This window comes from Tachysurus vachellii, chromosome 9 (assembly GCF_030014155.1).
Source record: "Tachysurus vachellii isolate PV-2020 chromosome 9, HZAU_Pvac_v1, whole genome shotgun sequence".
Taxonomy (NCBI): domain Eukaryota; kingdom Metazoa; phylum Chordata; class Actinopteri; order Siluriformes; family Bagridae; genus Tachysurus; species Tachysurus vachellii.
The window spans coordinates 18,316,220-18,339,044 of NC_083468.1; the positions used below are offsets into that span (position 1 = coordinate 18,316,220).

At 39.0% G+C, this 22,825-nt stretch overlaps 1 protein-coding gene across 3 annotated transcripts in view; it reads left to right on the forward strand.

Moving 5' to 3' along the window:
* Window positions 1-492: 492 nt before the first annotated feature.
* bmal2 (basic helix-loop-helix ARNT like 2) overlaps window positions 493-22,825 on the forward strand; it is a 28,219-nt gene continuing 5,886 nt past the window's right edge. Inside the window, exons 1-14 of one of the 3 annotated variants that reach the window (XR_009649020.1) lie at window positions 493-762; window positions 12,157-12,283; window positions 13,447-13,500; window positions 13,585-13,626; window positions 14,273-14,430; window positions 14,513-14,592; window positions 15,161-15,253; window positions 15,394-15,511; window positions 15,639-15,785; window positions 18,093-18,333; window positions 19,560-19,666; window positions 21,275-21,425; window positions 21,547-21,617; window positions 22,431-22,559. Coding sequence is in view for 2 of the 3 variants with exons in the window: in XM_060878071.1 (XP_060734054.1) it covers window positions 519-762; window positions 12,157-12,283; window positions 13,447-13,500; window positions 13,585-13,626; window positions 14,273-14,430; window positions 14,513-14,592; window positions 15,161-15,253; window positions 15,394-15,511; window positions 15,639-15,785; window positions 18,093-18,333; window positions 19,560-19,666; window positions 21,275-21,425; window positions 21,547-21,617 (1,633 nt within the window). In the remaining variant the exon portion in view is untranslated. The remainder of the gene's footprint in view (window positions 763-12,156; window positions 12,284-13,446; window positions 13,501-13,584; window positions 13,627-14,272; window positions 14,431-14,512; window positions 14,593-15,160; window positions 15,254-15,393; window positions 15,512-15,638; window positions 15,786-18,092; window positions 18,334-19,559; window positions 19,667-21,274; window positions 21,426-21,546; window positions 21,618-22,430; window positions 22,560-22,825) is intronic. The other 2 variants (XM_060878071.1, XM_060878072.1) reach the window with 2 other exon arrangements.

Sequence of the window (22,825 nt, forward strand, 5' to 3'; positions counted from 1 at the left end):
AGGTAGTTCGTATAAGCGGTAGATAATGAATGAATAATAATAACAATAAAAACAATTATGATAATAATAATAACAACAATAACAATAAATAATAATATTAATAACAACAACAACAACAACAACAACAATAATAATAATAATAATAATAATAATAATAATAATAATAATAATGGAGATGATGATGATGATGGTGATGATGATGTGTTATTAAAATAGTAATTAATCGATGGAGACAAAGCCATGACAGCTGACTACACAGACAGACAGACAGTGCAAACTTTTTCCGTGACATTAACCCGATTCCCGCTGCAAACCGCTATAGAATCTGTGACCGCATTTTTCTGCGCTTGTGTAACATATCGCGTGACCTGCAGGATTAGAAACGTGAGGGAACGGAACGCGGAGGAGGCGGAGCCTGAGCGCGATGGGCGGAGTCCCGGGCGTCTGCTTCCGCGTTCCCCCCTCCGTGCGTCCTGATTACACACACACACACACACACACACGGTTTGTGCGTTTTCATGCTCATGGTTGCAGCCTCTCCGACTAAATTAGGTGACAGAAGGAGAAGCAAAACGGTCAGTTACACAAATCTTCGCTGCCTCCCGCCTCCACTCCCCCTTCACCCCCCACCGTCTCCAGCGTTTATTACCGCCTCCTCCTCCACATGCAGCCGAGTGCTGGGCCCCGGCGGACCGGCTCCAGTCATGTCGTGGACAGATGCAGCCGCTGCCGCCGGTGACAGAGCCTCCGGGGGAGAGACAGGTAGGTCATCTGGGTGGGTTTAAACACACGTTCTCCTCTAGGGGTTTGTCGTGCAGGCTGATACACGGAGAGAGAGAGAGAGAGAGAGAGAGAGAGAGAGAGAGACAGACAGACAGACAGACAGACAGAGACTCACACAGAGACACAGAGAGAGAGAGACTCACACAGAGACACACACAGAGAGAAACACACACAGAGAGAGAAACACACACACAGAGAGAGAGACACACACACAGAGAGAGAGACACACACACAGAGCGAGAGCGAGCTGTGTTCAGCTCTCATTGGTGTTCACGCTTAAACTAGGTCAGTAGTTCAGTAGAGCAAACTCTCGCAGTCGAGGATTGACGCTGGTGCTTCTGTGCACGACTCTCTGCACTGCACTGCTTTGGAAACGATTCCACAAGGAACAGTTCAAGCCTTTTGTGTAATTGTATTAAAGCACAACTTTCTGTTCCTGATCCTCTGTGTTAAGGCACTAATCATAGTAGTGGGGAAAAAAATGACACTTTGAAATATTCATGTCTTTATTGATTGAGTTTGACGTTCAGGGTCTGAATAACTAAGTTGTAAGTAAAATACTGTGCATTATGACTTGTTTTGGGAAGCTTTGTAGTGGCCCATAAGCTAGATGGTCCTGGTGCTTGTGTGATTTATGTTTCTCTGGCATCAGCCCTGGAGGTCTCATTTTATTTTAAGCCCTGCTTTTGCTTTGACTCAGTTTTTTATAGCCTGTGGTGCAAATGTAAGTAAACATGTACACAACTTTATTGTTCAGCTCAGATGAAATGATAGATGTTGGGCTACCGATCAGAAGGTTGTGAGTTCGAATCCCAGGTCCACCAAGCTGCCACTGTTAGGCCCCTGAGCAAGGCCCCAACCCTCAATTGCTCAGTTGTATGAAAATGAGATAATGTAAGTCGCTCTGGATATAAGGGCATCTGCTTAATGCTGTACATGTAAATAAGCAACAGAAGTATGCCGTATGGGACTTCAGACGTTTTGCAGGAATGAAAATATGCACACACCACACCTTTTTTTTACCCAAGTGAAAATGTGAAAGTGTAAATATGACTGAGGTGTTGTGTTTTTTCTCCCTGTCAGTGCGCCTGGAGCTGCACCGTGCTTAACGCGTAAACGGCACTTGTGTAATATGTGGGTCAAACTCAGCACTGTTGTAGGCCAGTCCTCTGATGTCCTCATAACACATTCAGCGAGCATGCTTAAACAAGAAAACTCCACAAACCTTTATAACCATTAATTATTAAATATTAATTTCCAGAACAACTTACATTGATCTATTTTATTTTTCACAAGGTTTCAATATCGATCCAAACCTACAACCTTCTAAATGATAGTCCAACGCCTTAACCAGTCAACTACGACAACAAACATAACACCCACACAACCAGTTAAAAAAAGATGTGTAAAAAAATGTTTGCAGCGAGCAAACCCAGTATTTACAGGATGTCATGTCTAATTAATTTTTGTGGTGGTTTAGGGTCCTTTGTCTTCAGTAACTAACCCTTTGTCAGGGTTCAGAATCTAACCCATAAATGCTGTGTGAGAACTGAGACTATACCCTGGGTGGGTCACAAATCCATTGCAAGGAATCGCACACACATATAGACATCTCAGGGCAGTTGATCACAGCAAATCAATTTACAATAGTGGATTGAGAGCGTTGTGAGGAGTTGTGCCAGCCTGCATGGCTAAAAATCTTCTTGTACAAAGATTGGCTGTACTGCTACATGATGACATGCCATGCAGTGGAAAAAAAAAGCACTGCTCTTTTTTTTTATTTTTAAATGACACCCTAAATGCATTTTGTGGTCTTTAGCTTTTATGAATGTGCTTCATGCTGCCTATTCCTTGAGTGTTTTATTGAAGTGAGCGAGATGGTAAATTTTTAAGTAGGTTGCGTTGTCCACAGTCTGTCTTAGCAACACTGGGATAATATGAGGCAGGAATACAGTACAGTGCCTCTTTTCTTCCAAACCTGTAGTACAACAATGGCACACAGTTACTTACTTAATTTGCTGATTACGAGTTACTGAGTAAACGCTAGAACGGAAAATGCACGTAGTGAAAAAAAGAAAGCAGCGTATGTTCATAGAACAAAAATCTGTCACACATTCTGTAATTTTATTACCAACTCTCGGTCCGTGCATCGAGTAATAACTTCTATCCAAATTGGCTGTCAAATACTTTTATTGTCTTAAGTATTTTGACACGGTCAATACAAACCAGATCATTATTGCAGAAATGATTTGCACATAAAAGATTTAAGTAACTTGGAATCCATTCAGAAAACAGGAATGTGAGAGAGACCTTTTATAGCTTACTCCCACAGCTGGCATATAACACGAGACAACCCTTTCTCAAAAGTAGGTTAAAGTAGGTTATTTTCAGCAGCATGCTGTTGCTTCACCTTCTGCCTCACTCTGATTGAATCCATGGCAGCGGACAGGGATGCAGGAGTGATGGGCAAAAGCAGATTACAATCTGCCTAGAAGCATTATGCACAGTTTTATTCCTCATGCACATGAAGACACAGCCCTGATTTATAACAGTTACAGTATTTTAGGGATTTGCGTCTTTAAAGTTGTTTCAGGTGTCAGCTGCTCTGCTCTTGTGGGGGAAAAGAGGGGGAATGAATGCAGCTGAATTCCCATGTCTTTGCTGATATCCTGTGGAAAATATGTTCCGTAAATATTCTCATATCATGCTCATGAATTTATCAGTGCTGACTATGTGAATAGGGACTGTAAAAGGAATTAATGTGTCTATAGTGCGCAAGAGATGAAATGTAGCAAATGAAGAACACTGAGACTGGAAACTGAATTACAGAATACTAGCGCTCTGTGTTTGAACATGTAGTGTTTAGTCTAAATCTACGGTCACACGTGCAGAGATAAAGTCACCAGTTGCTTCACTATGAAGTCACCAGTAGGCGTTTTTACTACTGGTTGCCATAGTGATAATGTTTATTAGTGGGTGGTGCATTAGCATTCCAAATCAATTTTCTTTGCTGCAAAGAAAAATTGTGTTTGAAAAAAAATAATCAGCGCTGTGTGCTCTTGCTCCGGTTCACATGCTTCACGGTTCTGCTGTTTTCATTTGGTAGCTGCTGCACGAAGTTGCTCCATATTTGCATCAAATTTAACTTTCCCCAGCTCTGTCACATTGTAGGACACACCCGCATCTAGTTGCCAATGGTCACCGTCTCTCATGTCAATGGAAGACGCGAACTCTCGTTGGAAATGAACGTTCTCCCGTCGATTTGTCGCTGTGAGTCACTACATATGTGAATGTAGCATAATTCTGGTCCAAAGTGAGTTGTGATGTGTGTGCGTTGTATGACTTTATAGTGTGATGGTAGAAAGCAGGTTATCATGTTTACTTTAGTTCACAGACTGGTTTTGCACCTCATTAAACGTGCCATGTGTATGTGTTAATTAAGGCATCGGTTACTGCAGTTCTTAATGGACCTAATTGTTAGCAGAATTATTGGCACACGATAAATATGTTTATAAGAAATGGCTGTTAATAATAGCTTCATCTTGCAGTGAAAATATGTGAAAAATCTATACTTTTTGATGTAAATTTATTCTCGGGAAATAAAAAAAAAACATCAGTCATTAGTTATAGCTCTGTACTTATAATTTTCTGCAGCGTCCCATTGTTAACATAACATGATGCTGCAGAATAAAAGCCTTCAGTGGCTCTGTTGAAGGAGCGGTGGATCTGAAATGGCCATCCTTGGGTTGTTGGTTCAAATCTGACTTGAAGGACAGTTTGCTTTGGGCAGTAGTGACTCAGTGATGTCTCTGAGTTACTGATTCAGCACCACCAAGATGTTGGGCTCTTGATGATGAGCCCTCCCTGCATCAGGGGTGCCATGTCATGCTAGACCATGTGCTCTGACCCCAAATTCTAAACAAGCTGGGATCATTTTTACTGTAATGCATACTCAGTATAACAAAGTCTTTCTTCTGATTGTCTCCTTTAAAGTTTTGAGGCAACTCCTCGTTACACAATCGCTCCAGAGTACAAAGTCCTCTCTTTTGGACACTCTTTAATACAGGCCACCTTTTTAGGTCAGGGGACTGGGTTGGCCATGTCTATTGAACTTTTTTTATGTGGATATGGATGTTTTCAGTGCGTTTAAATGAAGCAGCCACAGTTTCCTTTCATAAATTTCACATATATTTCTGTTAACTATGTTTCCTATGGGTGCAAGTAATTTTGGAGCGTACTCTATGTGGGTGTGTGCACAGTCTGTTCAGTTTCTCTAGTTTGTTTTATGTGCTTGATGATGTAATGATACAAAAATAGCTTTAATTATGCTAGTTTGATGACTAATGCAGAAATCTCCGTAGAGGACGGGCAGTTGATTTAATATTTGCATGCGAGGTTTCTCAGGACATGAGAAACCGTGAAAGTGTGAGCCGTTTTCAGAGAAACTGGAGCAGCCTTTGCACAGTAAATTGCCAAGATCTTGTGTAAAGAAGAAACACCATTAAGCCAGGTCATGAAAACTATCCAGCAAGCAGTACATACTTAACAGGCACATGTTAACTTTATTTATGTTTATAAATTTTAAATTAGATTTGTTTGGTTTTTTTTTGTTTTTGTTTTTTTAAATCCCACTCTTTTAAAAGTCGTACGGCTGTGACTTTGTGGAACAGTTATGAAAACTGTCCCACTTTTTTTTTTTCGTTTTCTTTTTTTTTTTTTTATACATTATCACAGATTTTTAGAGCAAGCTCATCTTTTTCTTTTCTTTTTTTCGTCCATTTTTTGGTTTGTGGTGTCTGAAATTGTACCAAGTACGATGTTGAAATGAGGGTCGCCATGTGACGCTAATTATTGTGCACTTTTTTTGCAGTAGACCGGCAGATAGTGTAATGATTAAAATCGACGTTCTCTTAAAGAGCTGTTGTGATTCTTATTTTTGTCATTTTGTTTTATTCAACTTGACTAGAATTTTACTAAAGGTGGCTGTGAATGTTTGTTTATTAATTTCGCTTTAAATTTTGGAAAAGCTTTTTGTAGATATTTGCAGACTTCCATTGAGATTATGAATACATGGTGTGTTTAATGTTTTTTCTCAGTCTGTTATCTATATCTAAAAAGCAAACAAAAAAACATTCATCTGCATAAAATCACTCATAAACAGGTTCATAGCTTCAGGTACTGTTTACATCAACCATTAGAATGGAGAAAATCGGCAACCTCTGTGATTTGGACCATGACAGAAAGGCTGGTGCCAGACACGTTGGTTTATAGAGTATTTCTATATCTGCTGATCTCCTGGGATTTTCACACACAGCAGTCTCTAGAGTTCACTTAATATTGTATAGGGACAAACAAACAAAAGACAAAACAAAGTGAGGGAAACCTGTGTTGGTGGAAATGCCTTGTTGATCAGATGAGGTCAGAGGAAATTGGCCAGATTGGTTCTAGCTAACAAGAAAGATACAGTAATTCTAATAGACTCTCTTGTGGTGTGCAGAAAAACATCTCAAAACGCACAAAACATCAAACATTGAATTGGATTGGTTATAACTGAAGAAGGATATGCTGGCTTCCAGTCCTGTCAGCCAAGAACTGGAATCTGAGGCTACAGTGGGCATAGGCACACTGATTGTCCACTTTAAGCCATTTTATCTTCTACTGCCCAGTTTCAGTGATCTTGTCTGGTCTCAACAACCATGCCAAAGTTAAAGTCACTGAGATCACATAATTTTATTTATTTTTTCTGATGTGAACAAGCTGTTCCTTGGTATTGAACTGAATGTAGATACCAAGGAACAGCTTGCAAAGCAAGGAACAGTCTCAAAGCAGCTTTACAGAATTACTAATTTGTGAGCTTTACACAAATTTACAAATTTTAAAAATATATTTATATTAATCCATAACGAGCAACCCCGAGGCAACGGTGGCAAAGAAAAACTCCCTGAGATTTACAGCATGAGATGATATGTGGAAGAAACCTCGAGAAGAACCAGGCTCAAATGGGAACCATCCTCATCTGGGTGACATCTGCATGACTTTATACATTGAGTTACTGCCATACGATCAGCTAATTAGGTAATTTTACGAGTAAGGAGATATATGGGCGTTCCTAATAAAGCGCTAATAAAGTCCTTAGTATTTGGCTAGTTTTGTAGTATGCTGAGTTTTTTATTCTACTTAAATACCCTTCATTTTATTTTAAATGTTTTAAAGTAAGGTGTTGGGTATAAATTACTTTCTTAAAGAGAAGAAAGAGGTAGATCATTGCAAAATGTGGCCACAGCATCACATTGTAAAGCCTAATAATGTTCAATCCAGAGCCCAGGATTAAAAAATCAGCCTGCTGCTGATCTGTTAATGGCTATTTAGGTCACTTGGCTTGTGGGCCACTTTTAAGTGGAGGAGCCATGGATGAGAGCTGGGTTTGCTCTGGCCCGATCCACTGAACTCTGTGACTCACAACTGTGCCGCTCTGAAGAAGCGAAGGAGGGGTTCAGGGGAAATTAAACATGCTTTATAGGCTTAGCGAGGAAAAAAGGTTCAAGTTTGGCCACACACATACACACGTGCAGTCCAAGGAAGACGCTTTGATTCATGAATGGAATTGTTCATTTTGAATTTTAGAAAAGGAAAATTCTGAGTTCTAGTAAAACATATTGTGAAGGATGTGTTATATGACGCTTGCCCTACTGTCCACACTGACCTTTTAAAGAGACAAAAACTGGTTATATTGTTCATTTTTTGCATTCAGGTTTGTTGTGTCTATATTCAACAATGAAGCTGAGCCGAAGAAGTAGAGCAAACATAAAGTTCTGTGTGTACTCAAAGCTCAGGCATTATATTTACTCACTGACACATTTTCTGACTGAATGTGAACATACTTACATTTGTCAAACAAGATTGTGATAGTACTCGTCTAGTACATATGCAAGGCACTAAAGGCAAACTGTGTATTGGTATTGGTGTTGGTGTTTAAGAATTCATTCTCTTTTGTGTCGCGTAGCAGCTAAATTGTGGCATTTTATTGTACATTCACACACCGACTCACGGAGACAAAGCAACCAAAACCCTTCATTTTCAATAGGTCAATAGTCATTCTAAACCCCACTTAACCCTCAGGTAGAGAATTTTGGTCTTGTTATTTAGAAGTAGCTCTTGTACCAAGTTTATGAAACCCTGCTTCTAAGCATTGCAGTGCCAAAAGCGTAACAACACTTAACCAATACGGCTCAGGCGGCAAGCACACTCAACATAACTGAATTGTGCGTTGTAGTAAAGGGAAAATATATGTGACACTGAAAAATTTAGCAAAACATACCAATGAACACCTGGACAACTATGCAACAAGCTGTGGAAGATATGAGTGTCTGCTAGGGTGCAGAACTGCATCTATATCATCTTTTTTCAATGCTGTGAAAGCACAAGACAAGCCATTTATTTAAACCGGTCGCAGTCACGGTTGTTGATGCAGCAGATATGCTAATAAAAATGTTAACCCATGGTATTAGGAAGGAATAGTGTGAAACTTCAGATTATGAATAAACAGGATCAGTTGTTCACCCCTGGTAAAGTTTGAGTGCTGTGAATGGCACATGATAACCCAGGATTCCCAGATTGTCCGGCATATTCAGTGTTAAATAGTTTGTGTGTAAAAGTGTGAAGCCCTAATGAGAGCTGGTGACATCTGGCATTATAAGCAGCCTTAGGCGACTAGATGTGGCCGTATCCAAAAAAGTGTGACGGGACTGAAGACAGTAGGAACGTACACAATCCATGGCAAAGATCACATGCAGCTTTTCCTTCATCTCACCTGATGTGATGCAGACATACACTGCTGAATTGTATATACAAACACCAAATCTCTTTCCAGAATGTTTCATCTTAGGCACAAGAAAACTGATCATTGAAAAGTGAAAGGATATTGCTATAGCTACCGAAGGTTGAAACCTCCCAGAACAGCGACTGTTGGCTTGCAGGGATAAAATCAATGTGTGTGAACATCAGCTGATGCTCATAGGATCATCCTTAAAATCCTGTAAAAAAATCTTTTATTCGGTCATGCAGAAGCAAATGTGTCTGTATTTAAGGTCCCCTGGAAGTTTCTTTTTGTGCTTGAATACTGATAGTGAAATCAGTCTCACTCTGCTCCAACACAATTTCCACTATGGCTTCCTTCCAACACAAAAATAGACACAGGAACACTCGCTATTTTAGTTTGCTCTGGCAGATTCTTTGTTATCCTGGAAATGTTTTTACTTTTAAACAGACTTTAACATTCCTTCAGAACATTAAGTTTCAAGTTTGTCATATGTAAAAAATGTTATAAATAAATAAATAACAAAAAAGAGCCAAAGTAAAAAAATACACACAGACAAGAATAGTGATAATAGTAATGCTTAATATTCTATATACGTGAATGCGTACAAATCTCACAGCTTGGAGGAGGGTGTTTGAAGATGATGGTTTATTAAGATTTTTTTTTTCCTCCAGTGTTTTGTCTAGTTGCTGCTTCAAATCAACAACAAATTAGTACATAAGAACACGACTAGGCATCATTCGTTTAGTCAGATTGCCTTTAACTAGTAATTAAGGATTTCTGACATGAAGTTTTGCTGGATTGCTCTTTTGTATCCTACTTCTAAAAAAAAAAAAAAAAAAAAAATAGGTCAATGCCCAGAGAGCATCTGGCTTGTAAGGTATTGCTGAATTATGTGATCAGTGTGTATTTTGTGACGTCTCCCTGCATCCCTTGTGGAGGCAGATTTCAACAACGGGAAGCCAGTCAGGTTTATAGCCTCCAGAAGACACTTCCTTTTAGGAAACATCCTGACTAAAAATCATGGAGTTGTGCGTGGCAGGCTTGGGGAAACCCACCAGCCTAAATTCAGCTGTGACTGAATTTAGGAAAACAGCCAAAAATGGTGGACAAAAAGTTGTTTTCCTTTTACTTAAATTTAATTTATTCGGTCATCTGCCAATTTGTACATAGTAGCTAGCTCTCCTGTGTCATACAGCAGACAACCGCCTCAGGCAGAGTGAGGGCCAACACGTACTTCCTCCAAGACATACGAAGCCAGTCAGTGCATCTTTTCAAGCTGCTGCTCATGTTATGACAGCCGATTGTTTCGGAATACAGTAGGTGCTGGTTTCCCTTTTTCACGTTCATAATTTCACAGAGACAAACTGATTTTTTAGTGCTTCTCTGTGTCTGTGGCATCGTCATGATTCAGGCTCCTGATATTTTAAGGTCATTTCACCTGAAATAATGCAAAGTTGACTTCAGCATTATTTTAATTAGTTTCTTCGAATTCTGTCTAATAACCTTTAAAAGAGGTTTGGCTTTTTAGTACGATAAGACATTATTTTTTTGTATTATAACTCTCATTATTTTATTATCACTATTGAAGTTGACCAATTATCGAATGCTCTGAAGTCAAAAGTGTCCTTATTCTTCACCTTTGGTGGAAACTAGACTACAAAATGATGATATAATGTTACTTCTAGTAGATATACATGTAAAAAGAGAAGCATCTCAGTTCAGGAAAGCATTTAAGGAGACTTTCACTGGCATTTTAGTCCAAAAGTTTGCCTGTAAATGATTCCTATGAATTGTGCTTGGAAGTGCTTGGATCTGCACTTGTTTACAAAGTAAAGTAACTTGTGCATGTGTTTTAGCTAATGATTTCCACAACATGTATCCTACATGAGTGTCAGGGGAACATTTTGGGACACAGAATAGGAGGCCTTCAGACATTTAAATGTTTTTTAGTCAATCAATTCAATTCAATTTTGTCAAATAAAGTCAATTAAACAGAGGTAATAGTACATTTTTGTGGAAAAAGATCCACAAGAGTACTCGAAGACGTGATGCATGTCTTTTTTTTATTATTATTTATTTAAACATCTGGAACAAAATTTGTACTTACAAAAATCATCGGTTTGCACCATATTGTAAATGCCAAACATTTTTACTGTGCAGAATCGGGCCTAATTTCATCTGAGGTCTGCAGAGTTTGGCACTGTGCAGAGGAAAATTATGCTAGATGAATAAATAATCATTTCAGATGAATGTCTGACATGTCCAAACATTTTCTTGGCAGTTTTCAGAGTGTAGGAAGTCTCATGAGCAGATTTCTTCAATTAACTTCCGGAGAATTGAGTCAGTGTATGGCACCAAAAATTTCCAGCACGCTCCAGTGATCCACCAAGCCTGGGTGAAAAGATGTTCCAGACTTCTAAAAATTGGGAAAACCTTGGAAATTTTCAATGAAGTCAGCTGTCCATGACCGAGTTTCACATACAGTGTCAGCAGCCATTGCATGTCATGCCGTGCGTACGAGCTCCTTTGACTGTCCAAAAATTCCCCAACTTCTGAACAGTGCCAAAAACATTGAGAGCATGCAGAACTTGTTTTTTGTGAGTGGGTGTAAAAATGGATTTGAGACTTTCAAGCCCATTCAAGCAGATTTGTTGTTAATGCCTTGTGACTTGAATTCATGCAAGCAGTTGCACACCTGTAGAATTCACCTGTATTCACATACTGATGTGTCTGACTTCACATTTATGGATTAAGGGTGTGTAAATGTGTATTACTTCATATTTGTGGCTGCAACTGTAGCAAAAATGTGAGCATGTGAGTTTCTTAATTTGTGATTCGTAAAACAGTAGTTGTGCTTTTAGAATTTGAGAAGGTGTAACTGTTGTGTTGGATTTGTGAGAGGAAAAAAATTCTACAAGTACAAATTCCACCATCACAGCTGCTTGTTTTGCACCAATAAATAACAATAAATCAATATGTTATCAATAAATAACAGCCAAGTTTAGTGATATTTTCCCCCCAATGTGTTGGAAATATTATATTAATTTATATTAATGCTGTTTAAAGATATTTAGCTTTTTTACAGTATTCCCATCAACATCACTCTTAATAATATAAACTAATAAATACTCGCCGTCTGTTTTAGTAGGAACATCTGTACAACTGCAGGTGTATGCAATTATCCAGTCATCCAAGCATGTGGCAGCAGTGTAAAGCGTAATATCTTGCAGATCATAATGCACTGTAATTATGAACACATCTTTTTGGATTGATATTTGTTAAGTTAAACATATTTTACACTTTTTTTTCTAAACTATGTAATTCTTGGTGTCATCTAATCTAAAATTTTTAAATCTCTATGTCCATGTTCTGGTGATCTGGTAAAAAAGTGTCATGTATAAAAACGATCCAGTCCATACTGTAAATAAAGTCAGGGTAAATAAATGGTTAGTGGATTTGTTTTAAACTAGACATTAATCTCTTCATCCTATATTAAAGCACAAGTCTGAGAAAAATGTAGTTTTTTGCTTTGTTTATGCTTGTGTGTGTTATAGGAGATGTGTTGGAGGAGGGTTTTCAGACTCACTCTGTCTCTGTTTCCGGTCTGGTGACCAAAACTTCAGCTGCTGGCACAGCATCCGGCATGGAGCTGACCAGGAAGCGCAAGGGCAGCACCGACAAGTAAGTGAGCGGTGGTGTATGAGTGAGTGATGGTGTGTCTGTGTATGAGTAAGTGAGCGGTGGTGTACGAGTGAGTGATGGTGTGTCTGTGTATGAGTAAGTGAGTGGTGGTGTATGAATGAGTGATGGTGTGTCTGTGTATGAGTAAGTGAGTGGTGGTGTATGAATGAGTGGTGGTGTGTCTGTGTATGAGTAAGTGAGTGGTGGTGTATGAATGAGTGATGGTGTGTCTGTGTATGAGTAAGTGAGTGGTGGTGTATGAATGAGTGATGGTGTGTCTGTGTATGAGTAAGTGAGTGGTGGTGTATGAATGAGTGATGATGTGTCTGTGTATGAGTGAGTGATGGTGTGTGTCGGCGTATGAGTGAGTGGTGTGTCGGCGTATGAGCGAGTGATGGTGTGTCGGCGTACTCACCCTCACTCATACGCCGACACGCCATCACTCGCTCATACGCCGACACACCATCACTCGCTCATACGCCGACACGCCATCACTCGCTCATACGCCGACACACACCACCATCACAACATCACTGGGGTGTCGGCGTATGAGCGAGTGATGGTGTGTCGGCGTATGAGCGAGCGATGGGGTGTGTCGGCGTATGAGCGAGTGATGGGGTGTGTCGGCGTATGAGCGAGTGATGGGGTGTGTCGGCGTATGAGCGAGTGATGGGGTGTGTCGGCGTATGAGCGAGTGATGGGGTGTGTCGGCGTATGAGCGAGTGATGGGGTGTGTCGGCGTATGAGCGAGTGATGGGGTGTGTCGGCGTATGAGCGAGTGATGGGGTGTGTCGGCGTATGAGCGAGTGATGGGGTGTGTCGGCGTATGAGCGAGTGATGGGGTGTGTCGGCGTATGAGCGAGTGATGGGGTGTGTCGGCGTATGAGCGAGTGATGGGGTGTGTCGGCGTATGAGCGAGTGATGGGGTGTGTCGGCGTATGAGCGAGTGAGTGATGGTGAGTGTATGTGTGCATAACTTAATCACATAACTTAAAACATAATTTGGTCCATTTGAGTGAAAATCTCCTATTTGGACTTCCATCTATTACTTTTTCCTGAATGAGGGCAGAATGAAAAGCGTCTGATTTATTTTTTTATTAAAAATGACAGAAGGCTAACTGTTCATCTAGTTTGTGTTGATCACCAAGCCACTTTGTTTCCAGGGAAACAAAATCAGTGTCAGTGCTGGATGAGGACATGGAGGATGATCAGGAAAGGTCTCTCATTCTCTGAATACATTCTGAACTCTTTTTTTTATTTCAGTAACTTTTTTCATAACAATTTTTAATGATTTTTTTTAGGTCAGAAGGTGATGATCCACACGTGAAAATGAAATGTTTCAGGTACTTAGTCATTTAATGTTTTTTCCACTTACATTATGTAGTGACTTCTACAAAGATACCTTTTAGACACAAAATGAAAGTTTTTTTTTTATTGGGTTTTAAATATATTTTCATGTAACATTTTTTTTCTTTAATGCCTCTTTAATCTCTTTAATTCTTTAATCTCTACCTTTTCGACCGTCTCTTTCATTTTATTGACTCAGATAGTCGCTAATTTATCTTCTGACATCCTTTCTTAGCATTACTTCATGCAGTTTCTTAGTCTGAGTAGTACATAAGGCAAATGTACAGCCACAGTCTGGGATTGTTTAGCACATTTAGGAAACATACTATGGTCTCTGAAGAGAATCGAAGTAGAGAGAGAGGAAGGGACAGAGAAGGGCTTCATTTGTTGATGATCTACATTGTGAAGTGCTTTTAGAGGAAGTCAAAGCGACAGTGGTGCACTTGGACCAACCAGACCCCAACGTCCTGCAATTTAGTTATTTTTGCAGTTGGTGCACTTTTAGCCCATGCAGCAAAAACTGACTTTGGAGAAGTTTTTTTCACACTTTTAGAAATGTATTATTGAAACAGGATCTAAAGTAACAGTTTGTGTAACCCATTTGTCTTGATCTTGCATGATCATAAGCCTTCTATCCCATAGGGAACCTCACAGCCAAATCGAGAAACGGCGGCGGGACAAGATGAATAACCTGATCGACGAGCTGTCGGCCATGATACCCACATGTAACCCGATGTCCCGCAAGCTCGACAAACTCACTGTGCTGCGTATGGCTGTGCAACACCTCAAGTCACTCAGAGGTACGTTTCTTCTAAAGATTTCTTTTCATGTTTTAAATAGCAGTAAATCATTTCCTGACCGTAGCTCTTCTTGTTTGGCCAGGTGCGACCAGCTCCTTTGCCGAAGCCAAATACAAGCCTTCATTCCTTCCTGATGATGAACTCAAGCACCTTGTTCTCAGGGTAATCCTGAGACATGTAAAGCATTGGGACCAGTATGATGCCTAGCTAGTTTAGTTCACTACAGATATTTACTTAATTTTATGGTCTACGTAATGCACTACAGGCACAGCGAGCATGTCCTGCTGCCCTTTGATGCAAAATGATAAGTATTAGAAGATAAGTTTGGCTTTCACATGTCTTGGAATAAGCACATTTCAGCTTTTATTCTGCCTGGGTGGTTGATGAATGTTGGGGGAGAGCTGACAGGTGAGTGGGAAGAAAAAACTGGGAAAAAATGTATTTGAAAACATTCAGAAAATCTAATTTATGCACATACGACTAAAATATGGACTCCTGTCACATCTCTGGTGAACCCATGTGGGATTCAGTATACAGCCTATAATTTAAAGAGAGCAATGTGTAGTACCTGTAACTCAACTATAAAACAGTTTGAGTTCCCCCAACCCCCCAGTTCCTGGCCACCTCTGTGTACAGAGAGATGTGTTGGTGTTCTGGAGGTCGTCTGTAGTCCAGCTGTTCTTTGTATGTTTTTCATTCCACTGACCTCTGTGCTCTCCATGTTGCCTAGGCTGTGGATGGATTCCTGTTTGTGGTTGGATGTGACAGAGGGAAGATAGTATTTGTCTCAGAGTCTGTTTCGAAGATTCTGCACTACACTCGGGTGAGCATATTATTATTCACCATTATAAAACGATGTTGCCTCATGAACAGCTGGTTAACCAGTTTGGGCCTCATACATTTTTTTGAATTGCAGGACGTTTATTACACATTTATGACTCATTTTACTGTTTTGCCTTTTAGCCAGAGCTGATAGGCCAAAGTTTGTTTGACTATGTTCATCCAAAGGACATAGGAAAAGTAAAGGAGCAGCTCTCAGCCTCTGAACTGTACCCACGGGAACGCCTTATAGACGCCAAAAGTAAATACTTTAAAGTGATCAGAAATTCTTCTTTGAGGACATTGTATACAAGTCCTAGCGTACCATTTAATGTGCCTACTGAATGTAATGTTTGTGTATGCGATTTCCTCAATGCACGTGTGTGTAGCTGGACTCCAGGTGCAAGCTGACCTGCCTGTAGGAGCCACTCGAATGTGTTCAGGAGCACGTCGCTCTTTTTTCTGTCGAATGAAGTGCAACAAAGTTGCCGTTAAAGAAGAAAAGGACTTCCATGCCAGCTCGTCAAAAAAGAAAGGTACGCAGCACAAATCAGTGGCTTCTGTATATCCTGGTGTTAATTTCAGCTCTCAAAATGTTCAGCCTATCTTTTTCTATATTAAAAAATAAATTCATTGCTGGCAATTGCACTGGCAGAGCCCTATCCCTACTAACCTACTATTTAGTTAAATGCAGTATGCCAAAGGAGTAATCTGTCCATATTCTCAATATTAATAAAACCATAGGTGAGAAAAACCCTGATGCACTCTCTTATAAATTAGTGGGCCTGGCATGGAAGAGCTGTCAGAATAAAAAAAAAACATGGTGGAAGGCAGCGCTTCAGTGCATTTGAAGTGTACATGCTTAAGGTGTTGAACTGTACAGTATGTGCTTAAGAACACCTGAGTGATGTGGGTGCTTTTAAACTACCGCAAAAGCCACAAGATCGATCAGCTGACCCTTCTTTCACAAGGTTCCCATTTAGATATTCGCTGGCCAACTTACTTGCAATACATTCTCTAAATTCACTTTATCTATATCTCTAAATGATCTCAAAGTTCTTCTGGCTCATGGTGTCGCACCTGATAAGCTCAAATGAACACAAGCAGCTGCTTGCATCAGGTGAGGACTTTTCATTTGCTCCAAACAAATCGGCTTTAAAGAGGCATCCACCTGCAGCATGCAGAGAGAGATTGTGTTGAGATCAGTTGAGAGGATAATGAAGCACTAAAAGGAAGCTGACATTTAGTTTAAGTACCCATCTGTCCACCTGAGATTGCAGATGGAAAGTTAGGGTTGGCATGTTTGCGGTTTAAGTGTTTTTTTTTTGTTTTGTTTTTTTTTAAGGAAGAAATACTCGGTTGACTGCTGTCAAACTGTACAAACCTCTGATAGTTTTAATTCCCCATACCAGGTAGCATTTAATGTTCCTGATTTAAAAAGAGGTGTTATATTGTATATGAGTACACACACACACACATACATACATACATACACACAGTCCCCAAAGACACTATACATGGGGAAATTAGCACTTTGTCCCAAAATGTCTTTATACACAAGATAGACTTAACAATGCTTTTGACAACAGAATCAAACATTGAAATAATTCTCATGGTCAGATCAGAAAGGTTTCACAAAGTTGCACAGTACAGCTGGAGGCTCTTCTTCCCACAAGCCATTTGGTCCCTCATTTAGGACAATAGCTAGATGCTGGACTTATTCCTGACTCACCGACTCAACGCACACTACCTCTAGCTGACTTTTTTAGACACTTTATTCAATTTTATTTGTGCTGTCAAATATAAATGTTCAGATCTTTCCATGTACTTTCTTCCCTTTTTCACCTATACAGTTCATTATTTTTGTTAGTGTAATTTACATTTTTGTATATTTTTATTCTTATTCCATTTGTATTCTTATACTTTTATTATCGATCCAATTTTTTTATGATGCAGACAGTCTAAAAACATTTTACTACATGTCCTACTGCATGTGGCTGTGTAAAAGTTTGAATTTGATTTGATTGACATGCACTTACTTGTAGAACACCAGATGTGTTCACATGAGTACACGAGGAGCAAGAGAAACAACCTCGCTTGTGTTTACAAAGATATGTTTAGAAGCTCAGGTTTTATTCAATGTTGCATTGAATTCACATGAATTAATTAAAAGGCCAAGAAAATCATGATTTTAAGTGTTTAAAGTATTTAAACTGGACTTTTAACTTTTAAGTCAAAGCTATTGGTCGTGTTTGTTTTGTGATCATTAACAGTACAGATAAGGCTGGAATGTGTAACAAGTTCATGTGCATTCCTGTTTCTAAATATATTTCAGTACATCATGGATAAGATTGTTCAAAAAAAAAGAGGAAGAAGAAAGGATGATAAGAAGGCATATTGAACCTAGAATAAAATTTTGGTGATGTTCTCTATACAGATTTCACAGAATGCTTTAATTGCTGTCATTGCTGAATGCTGTCATGATTGTTAATTACTGCCCCTAGGCACAGAGTTCACAGTGTATTTATGTTAAATCCCTGGGTGTAGCTTGACATAGCTGACATTGCTGTACCAGTTGGTGTTCATCTATAATTGTCTGTATAAAAACAAGGCAAAGATACATCCCGCTACCTTCCCTTGAGAAGTGGAGAGAAGACTTAGGGAGACTTTAAAGACTGATGCCAAATCCAGACACTATCCCCTTCTTCCACTCCCTCCCTAAATGAACTCTGTCCATAGTTGAATTTTAAAAATGTTCTGTTTATTTGGAAATTTAGCACCATTTCCAGCTTTTAAGGTCTGATCCCAAGTTTCTTTCCGTCTCTCTCTCTGTGCTGTTGAAGAATCACAGCGTTATTGTACCGTGCACTGCACCGGCTATATGCGCACTTGGCCCACCAGTCAGCTCGGAGCGGAGGGAGAGGCCGAGGCAGATAAGGAGAGCTCACACTTCAGCTGCCTTGTAGCCGTGGGCCGCGTGCACCCTCATACTATCCCCCAGGCCAACGGAGAGGTGAAGGTCAAGCCTACAGTGTTCATCACTCGCTGTGCCATGGATGGCAAATTCACATTTGTGGATCAACGGTATATAAATTTAAGGATAATTTTAAAGGTAGCTATTATGGTGTGACAACATAAAATCAGCATAGGAGATCATATGACACTAATTCTTGCTTTATTTATTTATTTATTATTTATTTATTATTTACAGTATATGCAGTGGAAAGATAAATCAGCTAATTTTCAACGTTAAATGTGATAAACTTGATGTTCAAGTAAGAAACAAATAGAAATGTTTTACTGGGAACAACCACGCTAAAGCCATGCTCCACAAAGAGCTTACAAAGCAAGTACGAGAACTCAAGAGGCTCACAACTTTAGATGTAATGTAGAACAACCTCATCATGTATTAGAGAGCCTGCCCAGATATCCTACAGCAATAATAAAAGAGCTGCTGGAAGATTTATCAAGTTCATGCGACACTCATGACTGTAACAATAGCTGCTTTGTTCTTCACATGAGTGGGTTATAAAGTAGAATGAAGAGAGAGAAGCTCGTTTTAGAGAAAACAAAACATCCAAGCCCACCTAAATCACCTCTAAACGCTTTGGCAAAATATTTTCTAGTCTAATGAGACCAAGGTTCAGTGTTTTGTTCAAAAGTATACAAGGTGCAAATCATGACAGATTATCACCAAGAAACATGGTGGTGGCAGCATTATGCTCTGGCTGCTTCATCTAGGACTGATGCACTAGTCTCTGGTTTAGACATGGATAGCTCCAAATACCAGTCTGTTTTGCCATAAAATCTGCAGACTTGTGTGAGAGAGCTGATGCTTTCACTTTTTAGCATGACCATGGTTAATAGCACAAATACATGTGAACAAAAGAAAAGAAGACGATCAGCAAACTTGGAATAGCCTAGTCAGAGACCCAGATCTAAACCCTGAAGACAACCTCTTGAAAAATTTTTTACAAGGAAGAACAGAATAAAATTGCTAAAGTGAGTGGTGTGCACAATTACCCAACTGGATTATTGTAACCTATATTTTTTTCTCTTTTTTCCCCCCAAGAAAGGTTTCTATTTATTTTTCTCTAGAATTGTGTTGGTTGCAAAAAGATCTGACTCGATTTATCTCGGTTTATTTCTTTTTTCCTTGGATTATTTTTATTTTAACAGATAAACAGGGACATATCCTTTTTACTGCTATTTGAAATGTACTGAAGTTTTGATTGTTATTGCTATTGATTGACAGTTTTAGCCCTCAGGCTAAATTACAGAGATAACTACACTGTTTCCACTGTTTGCAGAGCCACCACTATACTTGGATATCTACCACAGGAGCTGTTAGGCACATCCTGCTATGAATACTTTCATCAGGACGATTTGCCTCATTTAGCAGACCGACACCGAAAAGGTGATATCAGTGCAGTGCCGTGTTTTGTTAATGTAATCTGTTAATTTGATAAGAACCACCATGTCAAATACAGTGATACCTCGAGATACGAGTGCTTTGACATACGAATTTTTTGAGATACGAGCTGTGATTCGACCATATTTTTGGCTTGAGATACGAGCAAATTTTTGACATACGAGCATCCGAGCCGCCGCCGCCGAAACAAAGATCCCCAACAACCACGTGTGCTCTGTTTCTCCCGCCTCAGCTTCCCGCTTCTCACTCGGTTAAAGCCGCCTTTCCACTGTACACGTCAAACGACGGGCGATAAAACAGGAAGTCATTCATTTCCTACGGAGAGTCGCAAAGGAGCTGCGTGAGGTGCCGACCATCTGCGGATCCGTAATTTTCTGATCCGTTTTAAGAGTTGGATCCGTTAAAAAATTTAAACCTGTGCGACTACACCGCATCTGATATGCCGACCGGACAGGTTTTTATTAAAACAACCGGCAGATGTTAGTGAGGAAAGAGTGACAAAAAAGGCAAAAACAAGTGAAGAGAAAAGCGATGAAGAAAATTAAGCAAAATTAATGTAAAGAAAACAGAAATTGTAGCAATTAAGTTCAGTTAAGTTAAGAGAAATCAAGCATCGTGTTAGTTCTGGCAGGCCACGTCGTCAAGCGTGCATCAGCTGTTAATCAGCTGTCCACGACGCGCACCAATCCGGTTACGCCATATTACCCGGCCATTTAAATTCCCATTCATTGAGTCGCTCTAGCGCTTCGCTGCTGCTGCGATTTAAACTCCCTCCTCCAACCCCGACTCCACCATGCCGGAACCCGTGTTCGCTGTACCAGTTTACGTCATAAATCTCCACATCTCTCTCTCTCTCTCTCTCTCTCTCTCTCTCTCTCTCTCTCTAATTATTTAATTATTTATTTATCCATTTATTCATTTATTATTTTCCTTTCCTATTTTTAACTCTATGCATGATTAATGGTTCTGTTACCCGGGGGTCTATTCTATTTTCTAGTTGCTGATCTCCCCGCTCTAAATGAAGTTTAGTTAAGTTCCATTTAAGTGTAAAGTAGCATTAAGAGTGTACAGTAGCGAGTAAGTGAACGAAAGTAAAAGTGTAATTCCTCCTAATTCCTCCGCCTGTTTACTCCTCCCTCAACCTCCGTGCGCATCTTCCGTAAAGTAAAACCAGTTTATTTTTTTAACATTCTCTTTTATTACTGTAATTTTTTATACAATATATGTCATTTATAAATACAGGTACTGTACATTTTTCATATTCAAAACACATAAACAAAACAACTGGAGTGGAATTTTGCGAGCTGGAACGGATTAATGGGATTTCAATTCATTTAAACGGGGAAATTTGCTTTGAGATATGAGCAAGGTCACGGAACGAATTAAACTCGTATCTCGAAGTATCACTGTAATCACTGAAAGCTTAACCAAAATTTAATTAGGCTATCGTTCTTTCTCTAATGATAATTGGTCAGGCTGGCTTCTAGCTGTAGTGAAATTCCAGTTTATAAGTTATTGCATAGCTGAATTCTCACATCTTAGACCTGTAGTTTTGCTCATATAATTAGTTTTTTCCCTTCCCTTTTTTTTTAGTGTTGAGAAGTAAAGAAAAGATCGAGACAAACTGCTACAAGTTCAAAACAAAATACGGCTCTTTCGTCACCTTGCAAAGTCAGTGGTTTAGTTTTATAAATCCCTGGACCAAAGAAGTAGAATATATAGTGTCAACAAACACGGTCATATCGTGAGTACAACTGCCTCCTCCTAATTTATGAAGAATTTATAAACAGAAAGAAGCCAAAGCCTTTATGCAGGATGCGTGATGGAAAATGTTTGTTGTGATACTCTTGTGTTACCTGATGCAGAGATACGAGCCATTCAAGCAGATCAGTGGACAAGTCAGAACAGACGACAGATTCCTCCAAAGCCTCCGAAGGTGAGGGCCTCTGTTGCTTCTTGAGCTTTGGTAAACTCTGTATTTATAGCACGATACTAAACAATATCAAAGAGCTGTTTTAATTGCTTCTCATGGACAATATGGACCTTAGTAGAAATGATTATACTGGTGGTGTGAGATAATGTGGAACAGAATGTTTGTTACATACACTTGTACAACAGTTAGATCTGACTAGGTGTGTGCTTTATTTGGCGAAACCACAGAATCTTCAACAATACTATTAAGATTTTGTTTCCTAAGGCAACAGTTTGATATTTGATAATCTCACTGATTATACATATGATATGATATGATTTGATATTATCCTGTGTACATCCATTTAAATGTATTTTTTATTTTTATTTTTTGTATAATAATTAATTTAGAATAATAATCTACTTCCGAATGTTGTGTCAAGTTTTTTGCCTCTCGGATCATCCGATTGTTTCGCTCCTTGGTCTGATCTGATTGGTTGGTTGAAAGCTTCTTCTCGGTGTGTTAGTTCTGATGCAGCATGTTTATTTCCCCCCAAATATGTTTCATTCATATTAAGTAACACCATTGAGCACTTTCCTCTATAGCAATTTTAATAAACAAAACTTTAACAAATAAATGTGTATTAGAAAAGATAATGTAAGACATTCCTTATACTCTACACACAAGTATAATTATGGTCCATTTTTTTTGTGCTCCCTCTTCTTTTTATTAAAACAAATTCTGTTACGAGCCTTAAATAATGTTTTATTCAAATGTCTAGATCCAGGACCTTCTGTGGTATTATTATTTTATACATTTAATCATTTTCGCCGCTAGATGGCGGACAAACACAATACAAGTTCATCTGTGTGTTGGAGAAATTTCCCTCTGAAGGCTGAAAGCAAAGATTGGACTGTAAAATATTTTTTCCGCAAAAGGTTGGAACAACATCTGTGTGTTTAATTTGTAAGTAAAGTGATGAAAGTGTTCAAAGAATATAATCTCAATCAGATTTTTTTGTTATTTATTTATTTAATTTTTTTATCCGTTTATTGTTTAAATAAAACTCGAATATGATTTCTGAGGAGTCATCTTTTTTATATATATATATATATATAATGTGTGTGTGTGTGTGTGTGTGTGTATATATATATATATATATATATATATATATATATATATATATATATATATATATATATATATATATATATACACACATATATATATAC